General features: G+C 37.5%; 1 protein-coding gene across 3 annotated transcripts; it reads right to left on the reverse strand.

Annotated features, from left to right (window-relative positions):
- Positions 1–428: 428 nt before the first annotated feature.
- Positions 429–13,726, reverse strand: LOC136276922 (TNF receptor-associated factor 2-like). 3 transcript variants are annotated; one of them, XM_066165190.1, is made up of 10 exons: positions 13,596–13,726; positions 12,887–13,032; positions 11,100–11,220; positions 7,243–7,430; positions 6,916–6,970; positions 6,431–6,535; positions 5,851–6,015; positions 5,389–5,466; positions 4,926–5,015; positions 429–4,580 (listed from the first exon to the last, which is right to left on the reverse strand). In XM_066165190.1, the coding sequence occupies exons 4-10, from the start codon at positions 7,380–7,382 to the stop codon at positions 3,525–3,527; spliced, it is 1,689 nt and encodes a 562-aa protein (XP_066021287.1). In that variant the 5' UTR covers positions 7,383–7,430; positions 11,100–11,220; positions 12,887–13,032; positions 13,596–13,726; the 3' UTR covers positions 429–3,524. The 3 variants fall into 3 exon arrangements, with proteins under 3 accessions (XP_066021287.1, XP_066021286.1, XP_066021288.1); XM_066165189.1 differs by lacking the exons at positions 11,100–11,220; positions 12,887–13,032; positions 13,596–13,726 and adding an exon at positions 8,666–8,727; XM_066165191.1 differs by lacking the exons at positions 11,100–11,220; positions 12,887–13,032; positions 13,596–13,726 and adding an exon at positions 7,950–8,059.
- Positions 13,727–14,771: the final 1,045 nt, after the last annotated feature.

Here is a 14,771-nt window from a genome sequence, read left to right on the forward strand (position 1 = left end):
ATGCAGCATTAACTACCTCTAAGTCGCTTATATTGTGTAGATGACATTATAATTCAACTCGAGGCGCTATTTCCATGGTTTCTTAGTTGAATCACAGCGGTAAGTAGGTGCAGTAGTGATGGTGCCCTAATATCAACCAATACAAGAAAAAAAAACTATAGACAGACTGCAAACAAGGAAACAGCGGTGCAATCAAAGAAAAAATTGAAAGCAGGGGTTATTAGAACTGTAGATAAGTCATTTAGACAATATCACGCAGTGCTCAGTTTTATCTATGCCTAGAGTCTTTTGAAACAAACTCATAGTGTGGTGAAAAATGACTGAATATTCTAATTTAAAAGAACATAGAATTGTAGGGTAGATATGTTTCTAGATGTTCCTTTCGTTGAAAGTGTAATAGCTGACAGAACTATGAGATAAGATAGAGTAAGAAACTTTATTTGTGTTTAATTTCCACTAGTTAAACTAATTTTGAGCGCTAGAAACTAATTCAAAGTAACTCTTAAGCAATAGTTAAAAAAATTAATCACAAACTTAACATCTAATTGAATATTTACAATATTTCTAATATTTCAAGGAAGTATTAAAATTACTGTTGTGTAAGGATCCAGCATGTTATAATACAGTGCCTAGTTTCTAAGCAGTGGAATTATCAATTCATGCATCTAGATATAGGAGCTCAAAAAAATGAGAAAAATCAGGGCTTTATGGGATTTCAAAGTGTTATCCCGGCAATATGAGTGCACTATTCTAATAACTAAATTACCGTGAGGAAAGCCAAGAAGAGTCTCTTCAACACCCAAAGGAGAAGCGTCATGCTCTCCTGTTTCGCAGTTGTCTAAATTGGCATTTCCGTGATGCGACATTTGTTTACTACGACAAAATCTTACAGAGACGGTTGTAGTGCAGAGCACATGGTCATCAAAATTGGAATATTAATAAGATGGCGAAAATTGCAGTTATTATCCGATTTCAAACAAGCTACAACGATTTAATGATGAAACACGGTGAGGTTTATATCCAAAAAACGCGACAATATATTTTGCTTTTTTTTGTTTGCTTTTACTATACTAACAAACTCACTCTATTTACAACGCTAACAATAATAAACGAGACTACCATAAGTAAGTACCCTAATAGTAAGGGTTCTTATACTTGTAGTGCCTAAAACACTAGTACCTGAATTTACAGCATGAAGCTACAAAGTTGAAAATGAATATATACATCTACATCTAGGAAGTCTTGTGATTTGATTTTTCTGTTTTACAGTGCTCGATACATAAAAGTAGAGCGCGATATGTATTGAGATAGGGATTTTCCCTATCTCAATACATAATATATATATATAAATCATCGAAAATGTTCCAAGACAGAGTTATAAAAGGAAAGCCGAGGAAGTCTCGACTGCTCCCAACACTCAGTGTAACAATGCTATATAACAATCTTCAGTTCAACATATCCAACCTCTACACTGTAGCTAAGCGTAGTGGACATACTGGAAGTTAGGCATTGTAGTTTCCTTTTCTGACCTCTAAAACTCACAATCAAACTGAGGCCTGGTTCTATTTTAACGGGGTGTGCTTTTGTTTTACCGACTTTTGCAGACTTTTTTTAGGATTTTCCCCGTTTTATTTTACTGCTTTCAATAAGACATGAACGAGGACCAGCCAAATCAAAATAAAACACGAAATTTATGCCATAAATTTTAAACCATAAATTTCTCTTCTATTTTGTTACTCGCCATGTTTATCAAATGAGTTCGCCTCGTTTTATTAGTTTCTTAGAAGAATATATACTATTCTTACCAGAATTAATCTTTTTCGTTGTCTTTTACCACTTTAATTGATTAAATTTAACCACTCAAAATCAAAAAGTTCGCTGCCTTTATACAATACAGTGACAAATTATGAAAAAAATACTAACGATAGCAATTGACATAATCTTCCACCGTTCTATGAAAGATGCTGCAATCTTATTGGCTGCGCTTCTTGCTCTCTATTTGTTTATAAACATTGAGTAAAGTGTGTGGCACGTATGATAAGCTATTATTCAATGAAGAAATGAGCCTGCCTTCTTGCTGAGATTTGAAAAACTTTGCTTTTTCGAATGCAATTAGATCAATCGCTGTCTATTGCTGTGCACGATAGAAATTTCGAACCTATAAACTCTTAATTATAAACGTAATAATAGTGATAATAATAATAATAATAATAATAATTATAGTGATGATGATAGTAAAGATAGAAATAGTTCAGATTTCACTCGTTTTAAACGCTAAGACATGAAACGTTTGAATTTTATTGTTCTGAAAGATTTTGGCTCATTGTTGAAACTCTATTAGATATTGAGCAAAAATTAACTTGAGAAATGTTAAAAAAATCGCCGTTGCTGGTGACAACTGTCAGCTGATCGCACACATTATGCTATCGGTTGAAATTACCGAAAAAATCTTTAAAAATCCGTAATAACTGGCTTCGAGTGGTTTTTGTATGGGTTTTAGGTTTTGAAAAAGAAAAGATAAATAAAAACAACAACAACAACAAGGGCAACAACTAAGTAATTTCCTCATCGTATGAATTACTGAAGCTTGCCTTTGTAGGTGAAAACGTTGTAATGACACATCAAAGTCGATTACCGCAAAAAAAACTTTGTATCTGCTGCCTTACACGCAAACGTACCGTACATTCTAACTATTTTATTATAACTCGATAGATGATTGATATGGTGTAGAGAATATCGATAAAAGGAAATGTTCAGTGAAATTGAATAAGGCTCTTATTTACGGAATTTGCATTCAAAGGGTCTACTGGAATGACCGGCGAGTTTAGCTAAGGTTAGCCACCCCTCAGTTGTGCGAAAATGCTGTAGAATATCGAATATTTCCTACACGTAAATTACTTGGTGCTTCAAAACAATTCGACCCATATACTGTGTTTTTCTTAGCTTCCCCTGCTTTTTCGTCCTGGGGCAAAGCTCGGAAAATACTTCCGTAAATCGCTTAAGACTTTCAAAAAATATGTGATCAGTAAAATGCTGGATAAAAGTTTTAAAGGGGATTTAGAAAGTCAAATTCACACTGTTGATGCCGCATCAAATACGACTAATCAGTTGACTTCATATAAACCTTTTCGTAGAATATTCATGCACTACAGCAGAATCCCGTTTCAGTGTAACCAGGATTATAAAAGGCTCTATAGAATGTCAAAAGGGGCCCTATCTTGCATTTGCACTACATTTCTTTATATACCTTTCGCATGCGCTTTTCATGCAGAGGACTACTCTATCGATTTCAAGTCGTTCCTGCAATTACTGTGCTATAAGAACTAATACGGCATTCCATATATCAATAATTGTCGAAGAAAATATGTTGAATGCTATGGAAATTTTTCTTTCTACTCTGTTTTTTCACGCGTAATTTCACAGAAACTACTCTCCTTTTCTTCAAGAAAGTATTCAATTTTTTGGATATTTCTTAGATATCTCTACCGTTTTATTCCTCACCCTCACTCAAATCTCCGACATTTTCAGAGATCTGTCGTGTCTACAATAACTTTCAGGAACATAACATCGTCTCTCACATAGGCGTGGTTATTTAACTCCGATAGAGAACAAAACATCGGGCACCCACTTGCAATGTTTGATTCCCTTCGTGGCCTTTGAAACGATGAGCTGTTTGGATCGGGTCTGAAAGCATCAACCACGTGCTCTACGTTATCTTGATCTAACAGCATGAAGGTCACCTTCTGTCTGAATGGCCAGCGGAGCAATGCATCGTAGTCTCCACGCATGACAACGAAGAACAGCGACAGATGGGTTCCTTTACCCATTCCATCGCCGTTTAAGTAAAGTCGCGCGCACATTTTGTAACCATGCTGACTGGTATGAAAGCACGGGCTATATATTGAGACCTCTCGCCCAGTTACGGCATCATTTTTCTTACGTGCAAAATCCGATATTTTCCAGAGTAAGATCCCATTATATGTAGAAACTTGCTGCTGTTGAACATGTTCTTCGATATCCGACAAAACAACATTTCTGAGCGCCAAATTGTGTTCCACAGACTCCATTCTTCGTTCGATTTGTCTAATACTGTCCACTGCGCCATCCAATTGGCGTTTAACAGACGATACTTCTTGTCTGACTTCGTTCAACTCACGCCTTGTTTCGTTTACCAAGAACTCGATATTATTGGTGCCATTTTCGGCATTTGTGAGACGTCGTGAAATCTCGTCCGAAATGGGGAGAGGTTGTAACGAAGAGAAAGTTGCCGATTGTGGGAACTGGTCTCTATGAGTTGAAACTCTTTTTTCCATCGACACAAGTCTCATAGAATTATCTTTTAGCTTCTGTCGTAAGTCGGTTTGCTCGCGTACCACTGTGTCGATGCTTGATATGGCGTTAGCGATGGTCATCTCCGATCGTCTCATCCACTGATCGGAGGTGCCACCACCCCATGCACCACCCATAGAGAGCTGACTTTTCACTTGCTCTTCTAGCCGAAGAACACTCGTCAAGAGTAGATTTAAGTGCAAAATTGCACTCAGCTCATTATGTTTCTTGACCTCGGATTGCTTCATTTTCTGTTCGTACAGGGGTTTAAGAAAATCATCCCTGATTATTGGTAGTTGGTTTGTGTCGAAACGAAATTTCTATTTGACAAATCGTCTTTGCCTTTTTTGATGCTTTTATTGCAACTTTCGTAGATTTAGTGTCCCCGGTTGAATATATTTTGCAGCCGTTTTTGAAGACGTTAGACATCTCAATAAAACGGCTTTGAAGGGGACTTCAGTTGATACACTAGTGTTTCGAATAGTGAAATGTTGGGAAACTTTATTATCACTTCGGCAGGTTGCCCATACGAAGGATAAATTTTATTTCAATAGTTCTTAAAAGGCAACTAGGTAAAATCTTCAGATGATACGAACCTTGTTGTTGCTGCAACCAATCTGTTGAAATGCACAGGTCCTCTCGACTGCCTCACAGTCACCATGAATGGGATTAACATGGCTATCCATCTATGAGGATTGAAGGGACGGTAAAAATCTTAGTTATAAGCCCAGGACGACAACTCAGAAGGGTTTCTTTAAATTTCCGTGTCTTAGAAGAGCAGTGTAATATTTGGTTTATTGTTTTTTTTCAAAGAAAAGGTGGACACTTAAGTTGTACGATCTAATTCTGCAGATTTTGGTGCACTACAAAAATGAAATAGATCAACAGCAAAAATGACACATACTGATACAAATGTAGCGCTTCACACGAATACGGTAAAACTTCTCTCTTAGCTTTGAGATAAATCTCTTAAAGTAATACTCGGATTTAGTTCAACTGTTTTGGCTGTCCACCAGAAGAAATGTGTACGCAGTTGGATGACGTTTTAAACATGGCTACCTCTCCTCGCGGAATTCCTTCTTTGCCACATCCGGGACATTGAATGGGATACATTTTGCAATCCTGTATTTGATGAGTCTAAAAATTTGGAATCGAGACAAGAACAGAAGTGAATAACAAACAAGAACGAGGATCGGAACAATTTTTGTTAACATCTGTTTAGTTTTTGATGAGAATCCATTTGCTTTGAGGATGATTCAATAAAGGTACGTATGAATGCAAGTGTTCGCGGAAAACTGGTAATAAAGAAAGAGGCGCACTCGACATGTTAAAAGGAGTTGGCCATTTCTTGTCACTACAAATGGTTTAGAGTTAATTTTAATCATACGCAGATATGAAAAGCACGGCTTTATGTTGTTGTCCCTGTAACAAACTAAACTAAACTGGCCGTATGATTTAAAAAAAGCCTGAATGAGAAGAGTTATTGCGGTAAAAGTAACTTTAGAGGGTGATCAAACTGACCTCAAGAACAGCAGCAGTCATGGAATCACCGCACAACGGACATTGTTGGGTGCGATACGGACACTCATGTTCCTGATGTCGCTGAAGATCGGATCTTTTCACACGTTTTTGACAGTTACAGTTAGAGCAGTTTACTCTTTCCTCAGGGCAGGTAGATCGGTGTTTCTACACAAGAAGGAAAAGAAAATTATAGTGCCGCTCTTTGTGTACTGTTTGACTTTTTCCTCGCGTGATATAGTTTTGCAGTAGTGGTAGGAATACACTATGAACAACTCGGTAGTTTTAGTCTCTTTGCCAACCGGTGTGCGTGGCTGGGAAAAGTTAATTTTTTTTTCGGCAGAACGCATCGAAAAACAATAGACTAGGGTTCGAGAGGAGATTAGTAGGGAATATGAAGGCTTATGATTTACAGGTAAAAAAGATAGCAATTTCGATCGCCATTGCCTCATTTTTTTTCCAAAGAATTGGTTCCCCTTCTCAACCGATGAAATTCAGACTTTATCCTTACTTTATCGGATGGTAAATCCTACTTAGGAATTGTATTGTGATTGGTTCTTTGACTTTTCTGACTCTGACTTACCTCAATATATCTTACTTCTCCTTTCCACTTACAGCCATCTGGTGAATTAGGGCACGTGACTACGAGGGAAAGAACTTCGCGCTTCATAAAGTTGTCGGGGAATATCTGCATACAAATTAAGAAACGTTTTCCGTTAAAAAATGTTATCAAAGCAGGTCTTGGGCTTGATTATTATGGTATCCTTTAGCACCAACAATATCTATTCATGTTAAGAATGTGTCATTGCAATAAATGACTGTGAATATGTGAAATCATACGTGTGAACTGTGGTTGAAGAAACGAATATGGAAGCGTATATGACAACATAATGACCAGCTCCCAGTTGGCTTGTTAACTCAGTTGGTACCGCTGCATCGGTATCGCAGAGGTCATGGGTTCAAATCCCGCATGGGCCTGAATTTTTTCAGGCCTTAGTTTCACTGCGTACTGAAGTAGTGTTCGTAACTGCGAGGATCGTTTCCATATTCGTGTCCTTACAAATTTACCTGGTCTTCCGCAAAGGGTGCCTTGTCAACAAGACAGATGTAGGTTCCATCATCCCTGTCAATGGAAAAATTCGTAATGTTGAAATTTGGGTGCTTTAATGATGATGCTAATGTAAGCAGTTCTTTAGGCAAATTCACGTGAGCAAAAGATCTCACAGTTGATTTCACTAATCCCTCGCTTACTCAGTCAACCAAAACCTTCATACATTATCTGCAAAAGGTGCATGAACCCTTGAGATTATTTTACATTGCATAGTTCTTATAACAAGGCTTTGTTTAGGCTTGTTTTTCGAAATTTATTGAAATTATGATCAGTGATTCAGTTACCCCTTGAGGTGAGAAATACAAGAGATGCAGTAAACATGGCCACAACCCGTCTGGACAGGATCTTTGAGGATGTTTTTGCACAGCAAACACAAATAGCGTGAATCAATTGAGCCGTTCATAGGCAACGTATATCCCGGCATTCAGGAGATATCAGTGCTGCATCCTTCTAGGTTGGTGTTGATGGCTCCCTTAGAAGAAATGGATACAAGAATTTGAAATCAGCTAATAAGTGACATGTTTGAAAGAAAGAAGGAATTCCGGTGATGATTAGGCCTTGTGTTTAAAGACCCCCTAAGTTACTTGAATAAACATCATTCAGTCCGAACAAACTTCACACGAACACGACTTTCCTTTCCTGAAAATGTTAAATGTGACTCGCACTAACAATGAAACAAGTTAAAATAGAATCATCTCATACTCAAACTTAGCTTTAGTACATCAATATGGCACTTCAATGTCTATATAAAAGACCAGCTTTATATAAAAGACCGTTTGGTTTCGAGATAACGTTATCTACCTCGTAGGAAACAAACGAAGGTGGAAGTAAAAATGATTTAGCAATATAATAATAATAATAATAATAATAATAATAATAATGACGTTTCTATGAACGCATTTCAAGTCTCAATGCGCTTGCATTTACCTATAAAATCGATTTTCAACACATAATGACTAGAACACGAAAGTAGTAAAGACAAATTCCTCACAGTTTAAAGAAGAAACTTTTGAAATAAAAATGTTCTTTGGCGGCTGTGAACGAGGGTTCGAAGGGTCATTCTTGATGATGAAGTAGGAGCTATAACAGAGTTTGTTCACTTGTCAATAGTGGTCTCGTCTTCCGCTAGGTAACTGAAGCAAGTTTGTAACCTGAGCTTTTATAAACTAGTAAGAGATAGGTGTTACTTCCGCCTCAATACGTCGCTACGTAGCTACAGCTTACGAGGAAACACTTTTAGTTTAAGATGCATAGAAAACGTTGCTCAACACTAAAGCCCAGTCGGTTAGAGCAGTGTTATGTGTGAATAAGGATTAGATACCTGGGTAACTGAAATAACAAACCTAATCGAAACTCCAACCAGTCAGGGCGCGACCCCATTTCCGAGAATTCAAGTATGGACGACGCAGACGACAATAATTAATAATTTGAAACCTAAATTAGTTGTTTCGTATCGCTTTTGACTATGAAAAGGTTTCCAAGATATCACTACGCGATAATCAACCGAACGAAGCGACGTGAGGTTGGAAAACTTGACTACAATGCATCTAATGTTCTTCACAACAAATTAGGTGCCTAATTAGCACTCTAGGAGTGCTCAAAATATGGGTTCTTCGGTAGTGTAGTCGACTTCCTTAATTGTCGAAATCCAATAGTTTTCCCTGTACACTCTCTTCTTCTCAGAACACATTCATACACTTCACTTACATGTGTTTCAGGCTCGATTATCAGAGGATTCCATTTCTTCGTAGCAAAGAGGGCGTCAAGGCACTGTGACATATGCTAATATCACTGAGAACTTTAGGTCAAACATATTGTTTTACTTTAGCTACTGAAGGGGAATCCCCGAATCTTATCAACAGTCACACAAAGCAACGTAAACGCTGCATCTGTGACTGATGTGTTTGCCGGGGTTCTTCTCGGTGATTTTTCGCTTGTAACTGGTGATTTTCTAAGAACAATATAAAAACTCATAGATAGAAAGAACTCCATAAGTTGCTAAACCTGTGTTGACGGGAACAAGGTAATATGGACAGTGTCGCAATGACAATATAATTGATTTCGCTTCGTTTACCAAGCCAAAAATATTTTTTGGAAAGTTCTGGCTAGGTATATCTAGTTTTAAACAAGACTCTGACGTATATTGAAAACTTTCCGTTTTAACCACTAACGAAACGTGTTTCACATATTGCAGGTAGGGTTTTATGGACTGAATGTGAGTTGGCATCGTTATGTCAATTTATGCTGGAAATATTACTTAAGAGCTTTAAACTCCGAATTATGTGCCAGTATAGTAAAAGTGTCGAAAACAAGATCTAGGATTGTAGAGATGTGATCCTGTTCAGTAAAGTTCCCGAAAACGAAATTATCAAAATAGACTTTCATTATATGCATCGATCCACTGGCTTCCAGTGAATTTCTATGACATCATTGTTTCATTTAGCTTAGCCGACGGTATCCGGCGAGAAATTAACATAAACAAGCGGAAAGAGGGCACTAAAAAGTTAACACACCGTGTCGTTCCTTTGGCCCGCACAATTGCATGTAGGTACGATTATCATTGACTTGAGTTTGTGAACGGTTTGATTAAAAGTTAATTAAGTATTTTGTAAAATGTTCCATAATTGAATTTTTCACAAAACGTGACTACACGGAACCAAACATTGTTTCATCTTCTCTCTCTTAACCACAACGTCATCTGCAACATCCTCTGTGTACTGAACTGGGTTTGTGTCTGACAAAACAAAAAGAAGCAAATGTATCAAGTACATTAAACTTTATTAGGACATTTTTAACGAATAACACTGGTAAAATGTTGTCCACTAGAATAATTACAAAAGAATGGAAAAAATTGCGTATGGTAGGTAAGTTGTTGACATGATTGCAGAGATTTCAGAGAAGAAAGCGAAGAAAATAAAGATTTATCTTTGGGTTCTTCCAATCAATAACTGTAGAAATTAGTCTAAAATTTTCCCTTAGATTAAAACTATTTGTCACGTAACCTAACTGATTGGCTCTTACCTTCAAACCAATGATGCTCAATTCTGATCTTTCGGCGCGAGGATATGATGGTATAACCACAAAAATAATGAGAAACACAACTATACGATTCCCAATGGGCATCGAGACATCCTTCTGAAAACGTGACGATTAATGGACATTATTCTCTTTGACAAAGTTGTCAACTGAAGAGCAGTGTCTGTCGTTCGTTCTTCTCTTGCAGTTTAGCTGCCTCCTCTTGAACTTGGACTGCTCTTTTTCACTTACATGAAATACGCACTGTTCGTGTTTTGATTGGTCGCTTTTTTGCATAAATGCATTGTTTGTGTCTGTGTCAAATAGCAACAGCTATATGTTTGCGCGTAAAGAACACATGGCGCGGAAGGCCGACAATAACAACCCAAAGAACGACTGCGAAAGAGACTATTTCACGTATTAGGAGTAATTGGAATTTCGTTAGAGGAAACATTTATGGTTCTCGATGACTACAAGTTAAGACAGGTTCAGACTCTTAAGATTTTCGAAAAAAGACAACTTAATTAATCAAATTTACGTTTGTTACCGGAGTTATTCGGAACGGAGTGCCATTTGGTCATTTTCTGTTTACTGGCGCCAACAGTTAAAGTAGAAGAGAGACCGAAGTAGCCTTTTATTTCACTGATTTCTACCTTTTATAACCCTTTTATGCAAAAATCAACCTAAGAGGGAAACAACTATTGCATTGAACGGTCGCCGGGTGGTACGACAACTCTTCGCCATTTCACAGTTAAACGCAAAGGCAACGACTAACCATTTTGAATCTCACTTCCAATCGGTCCCATATTTCATTTCCATGACAATCAGTTTCGAAGCGGGTAATTATTAAACTTAATGATAATCTTCTTCGAACGTCATCATCGTTCGCAGTGGATGAGTAGCAATGTCATAATAATCCGCTTCGTATGGCGCCATGCTACAGCTGGCGCGCCATAATTATATTTACCTGTGGTAAGTACTAGCATCTTCATCCCTCCAAACATCAAACCACAAGATTTTTCGACTAGGCAAACTAGTTAGGCTCTTCCTACTCTACAATACGTTAATGAATCAATGAAATTTATATAAGAGCACCCATGTTAAAAATATAACATTATATACACACCGAGATTTTTTCTTCTACAGCTTAGTCATCGATCTGTTTCTCTTGTTGGCATCACTGTTTTCAGTTTTGTGATGAAGCAACATTTACTGCAGCCGAGAGTAGTCACGGTTTAACACGTAAGCTGTAAATAATGATAGGGAACGTAATAAAACAGTTATGCATGTCGGCGGATTGCATCAGAACTTCTTTAGTTTTGCACAGTCAGCGATATTCTTTAGCATATCCCTGTTTTCTGTTGTTCATCAATAATTTGCACGTATTACGCAATCGATCGCAACGTTTGTCTTTTATTACGCGAAATACAGCGCAAGAGACTTGGAATAGCATGTGAATTTGTTTCTGAAATATACGATATTCGAGATTACACCTCAACTAAAAAGGTGATGGAGTCTACCCATACAAGGTAGCTGGTTTGCACTCGTAGTTAGAGCGACAAAGGCTTCTACTCATTCAAAATATGTATATAATTTATGGTACTGGTGATACCTGAAGCGTTTATTCTAAATACAACGATGCAATCATCCTGAGTTTATATATTCAATTTTTGTTATTTACTTTTTGCTGCACATTCGATGAATTGGTAACCGCGGGTTAAATGAGCTTAAAGGAGAGTACGGGGGCCGTCAAGATTTTGTCGATACGATATTCGTAGTATTAAGTTCGAACATTATTCATTTTTTTCCGAGTGGAACATGATTGTCGGGTTCATTCTGGACATTCTGTCTGGGGAACTTACATTTTGTTTCGAAGGGTAACTGCTAATGTCCGTCGGTTCGTTAACATTTTTTTTTTTTAACTTTGTAGATGGCCCAGACTCAGCAAAGTATTCTACTGTTATGGTCACCGTGAGAGTTGCAGAGCTACTGAGAACACCTATATCGAAATAAATTCGGGAACTCACGGAGCCGTGAGATCTTGACAGTTCTATGATGCAAACTTTTCACTCCAATACTCGCGTCCGATCAAAGTTTGAGGATGCATGATCAGTTGAGGGCGGAGCTCCACTTTTAGGCTCAGCTAGATACATCAATGTGCGAGGCAGATAACCAAACGTGTAAAGAAAGAGACAAATATTGAATTAAACCCTAAAAAAAAAACGACAACAACAAAAACAGATAAAGGTCCGCAAGAGCCCAATAATGATAAAAAAGTTCTCAGCCCGGCTATGCATATTTTCCTCCAAAGCCATGAACATATTTTACATCAGTTATTCGATTTACACTCGCAATTCGTTCTCAGTAGTTCAATTACCAGGTCTTTTGTAAACAATTTTTTTTCAACTGAAAGCCACTGTTTGAGGAAACGTGCAGCTCAGAATATTCCTTCTGGAATTAGGACCAAACGCAAACTTGTACTTGTAACGGACAAGCTGATGCTTCAGTTACTTTTCCAGAGGAAAATTGAAAAGCATTTTTTGTAAAAGTTTTTTTTATAGGATAGACGATGATACAATAAAAAATCCAGCACTTCGAAATACGATAATTTCTTATGCTTCAAGTTACACATATTAAGCAAACGTGTAATCAGGAAAGTGAGTTACCCGTATTCAGTATAACGGAAATGGATAATCCTAACTTAAAAAAAACCTTGACGACAAAGATGAAATGGAGTTTTGCAAGCGATCTCTATCACTGGTTGGGGACGTGAATTTTGCATGGCTTCCTCCCATTTCTTTTGAGCATATGTATTCCTTAAGTGTTAAGAGATAGCATTTGTGTCAATATTTGGGGCTGCACAATATTATAATAATGCGCTGCATTTATTTTTGTCATTGGCCAAGAGCTTACCTGTGACGGGTGAATAACCTCCTTCAAATAAGGGTTCCCTCTTGGGTAACACCTTCTATCCCAGTTTCGCTGCTAGTTATTATACTGATCTGGGGAAGTTATGTATTTGGAAAATGGCAGATTACTTGCCAAAGCTGTCTGAGATTCTGGAAAATAAATGTGACAAACAATCTTGGCAAATTGAATGCCTAACTTGTTGTTGCAAAATAGAGTGACTAGTCTGTGTCTTGAAGATAAATTGGGCTTTGGGGTATGATTGACCCTTTCACCAATGACATGTAATGATGTTTTGCTCAGCCTTGCTTCATAATTGCTAAATATTGACATTTTGGTCGGTGCAAGCTGCTGATACTGTGTTACTAATTAACACTAGTTGTCGTTACAAGACTGTGGTTAGTGGCATTTTGCATGCACATTTCAGACTAGACTCTAAAAAAAATTAAAAGGTTCTTATGACAACCTTTATTTCATTAATTTTAATCTTGAAATGCAATATGCACAATGTTTAAAGTAGCGCAGGGGTCGTTTTTTTGCAAAAATGTTGCTTTTTCTAGGGTGCATTTGGCCCGTTGGATTGACAGATATTGTCAGTCTGCTATTTCATGTAGTGTGATGGATTGCCATGTTATAATGGACAAAGTCACGTTTGTGGGCAGGTGAACAACTCTGCAACGTGTGCGATATTGATTATGACTTTTTGATTACTCACAATGTTGCAGGGAAATTCAGAAAGCTTTGGGTGAAGGCAAATCTTTGTATCCTTGCTTAGAGCTGTCAACATCAATAGCGCATGGAGCTCCTGTTGTTGAGGTATGACAAGTTTTGTGTCCAGCCTATGCTAAAACAGTTGATATGAAGTGTTGAAATCAATTTGATAAGTTTACAAATTAAAACTTACATATAAATATTCTTGAATGCTTTCTTCAGAAAGGTGAGTATCTTTTCGTGTCGTGCATAGAATTTAGTTGTGTTTAGAAGCTTATTAAGTGACTTTGCTTTTTAGAACAAAATGTGTGCACAAAAATGAATAATTATGTCCTTCTCTCTTATAATCCTAAGCACTAAGAAACAACAATCGTACAGACATATACAAAATCATCTTGTTGTTTTCCAGAACAAGCAAAGCTTCATCAAGGGTAGGTACATGTAGGACCGAAGCCCTTTTTCCCCTGATGCAGTCCACGGGTGGGAAAGGGTGGGTAAATGACAGAAGAGAGAAGCGAACTAAAAGTGATATTACAGAATAAGAAATGAGCGCACATGATCTGGGAAGAGTTAATGTACATGTATAACTAGCGGATGCTTCGTGTTATACTGCTATTGGGCGATATCTGATGGCTCACATGCAATTGTTATCCATCAGATAACAGATTCTGCAACTTCAGTTGTATCACACCATTAATCCCAAGTGATCCTACATCTCAAGTGAGAGGCTTACTGGTAAGTTAAGTATAATTTTTTGTCTGGCATTAGTTCTAAGGGTTGGGTGGTTTTAAAATTTAAGGAGATTATTTTCAGATATCCATGGTGAAAACATCGCAGCTTGAACTCAATGGATGCAGCTTTTTACGCCTGAGTTGACGCAAATACAAGTGTGATTGTTCTTTGGAGAGCATCGTGGTGAAATCGAAACCAAATTGATATCCAGTGGCAGTAAAAGACGAAGAAAATATGACCCGGAGCCATTCGCAAATGTAGAGCTGGAAGTGAAATAAGGAAACTTCCTGAAGCGCACACTTCTAAGATTGATCTATCGGTACAAAAACGAAACTTGCGTGATCATTTTTATTTTGTCCTTCAAAAATGGCTGAACAGCTTTCAAGCTCTTTTCTCCTTTAAGTGTGTCGGCTGTGGCTTTCACTTAAAGGAGGAGACAGAAAATGTC

The sequence above is a fragment of the Pocillopora verrucosa genome, chromosome 4 (assembly GCF_036669915.1).
Source record: "Pocillopora verrucosa isolate sample1 chromosome 4, ASM3666991v2, whole genome shotgun sequence".
NCBI lineage: Eukaryota > Metazoa > Cnidaria > Anthozoa > Scleractinia > Pocilloporidae > Pocillopora > Pocillopora verrucosa.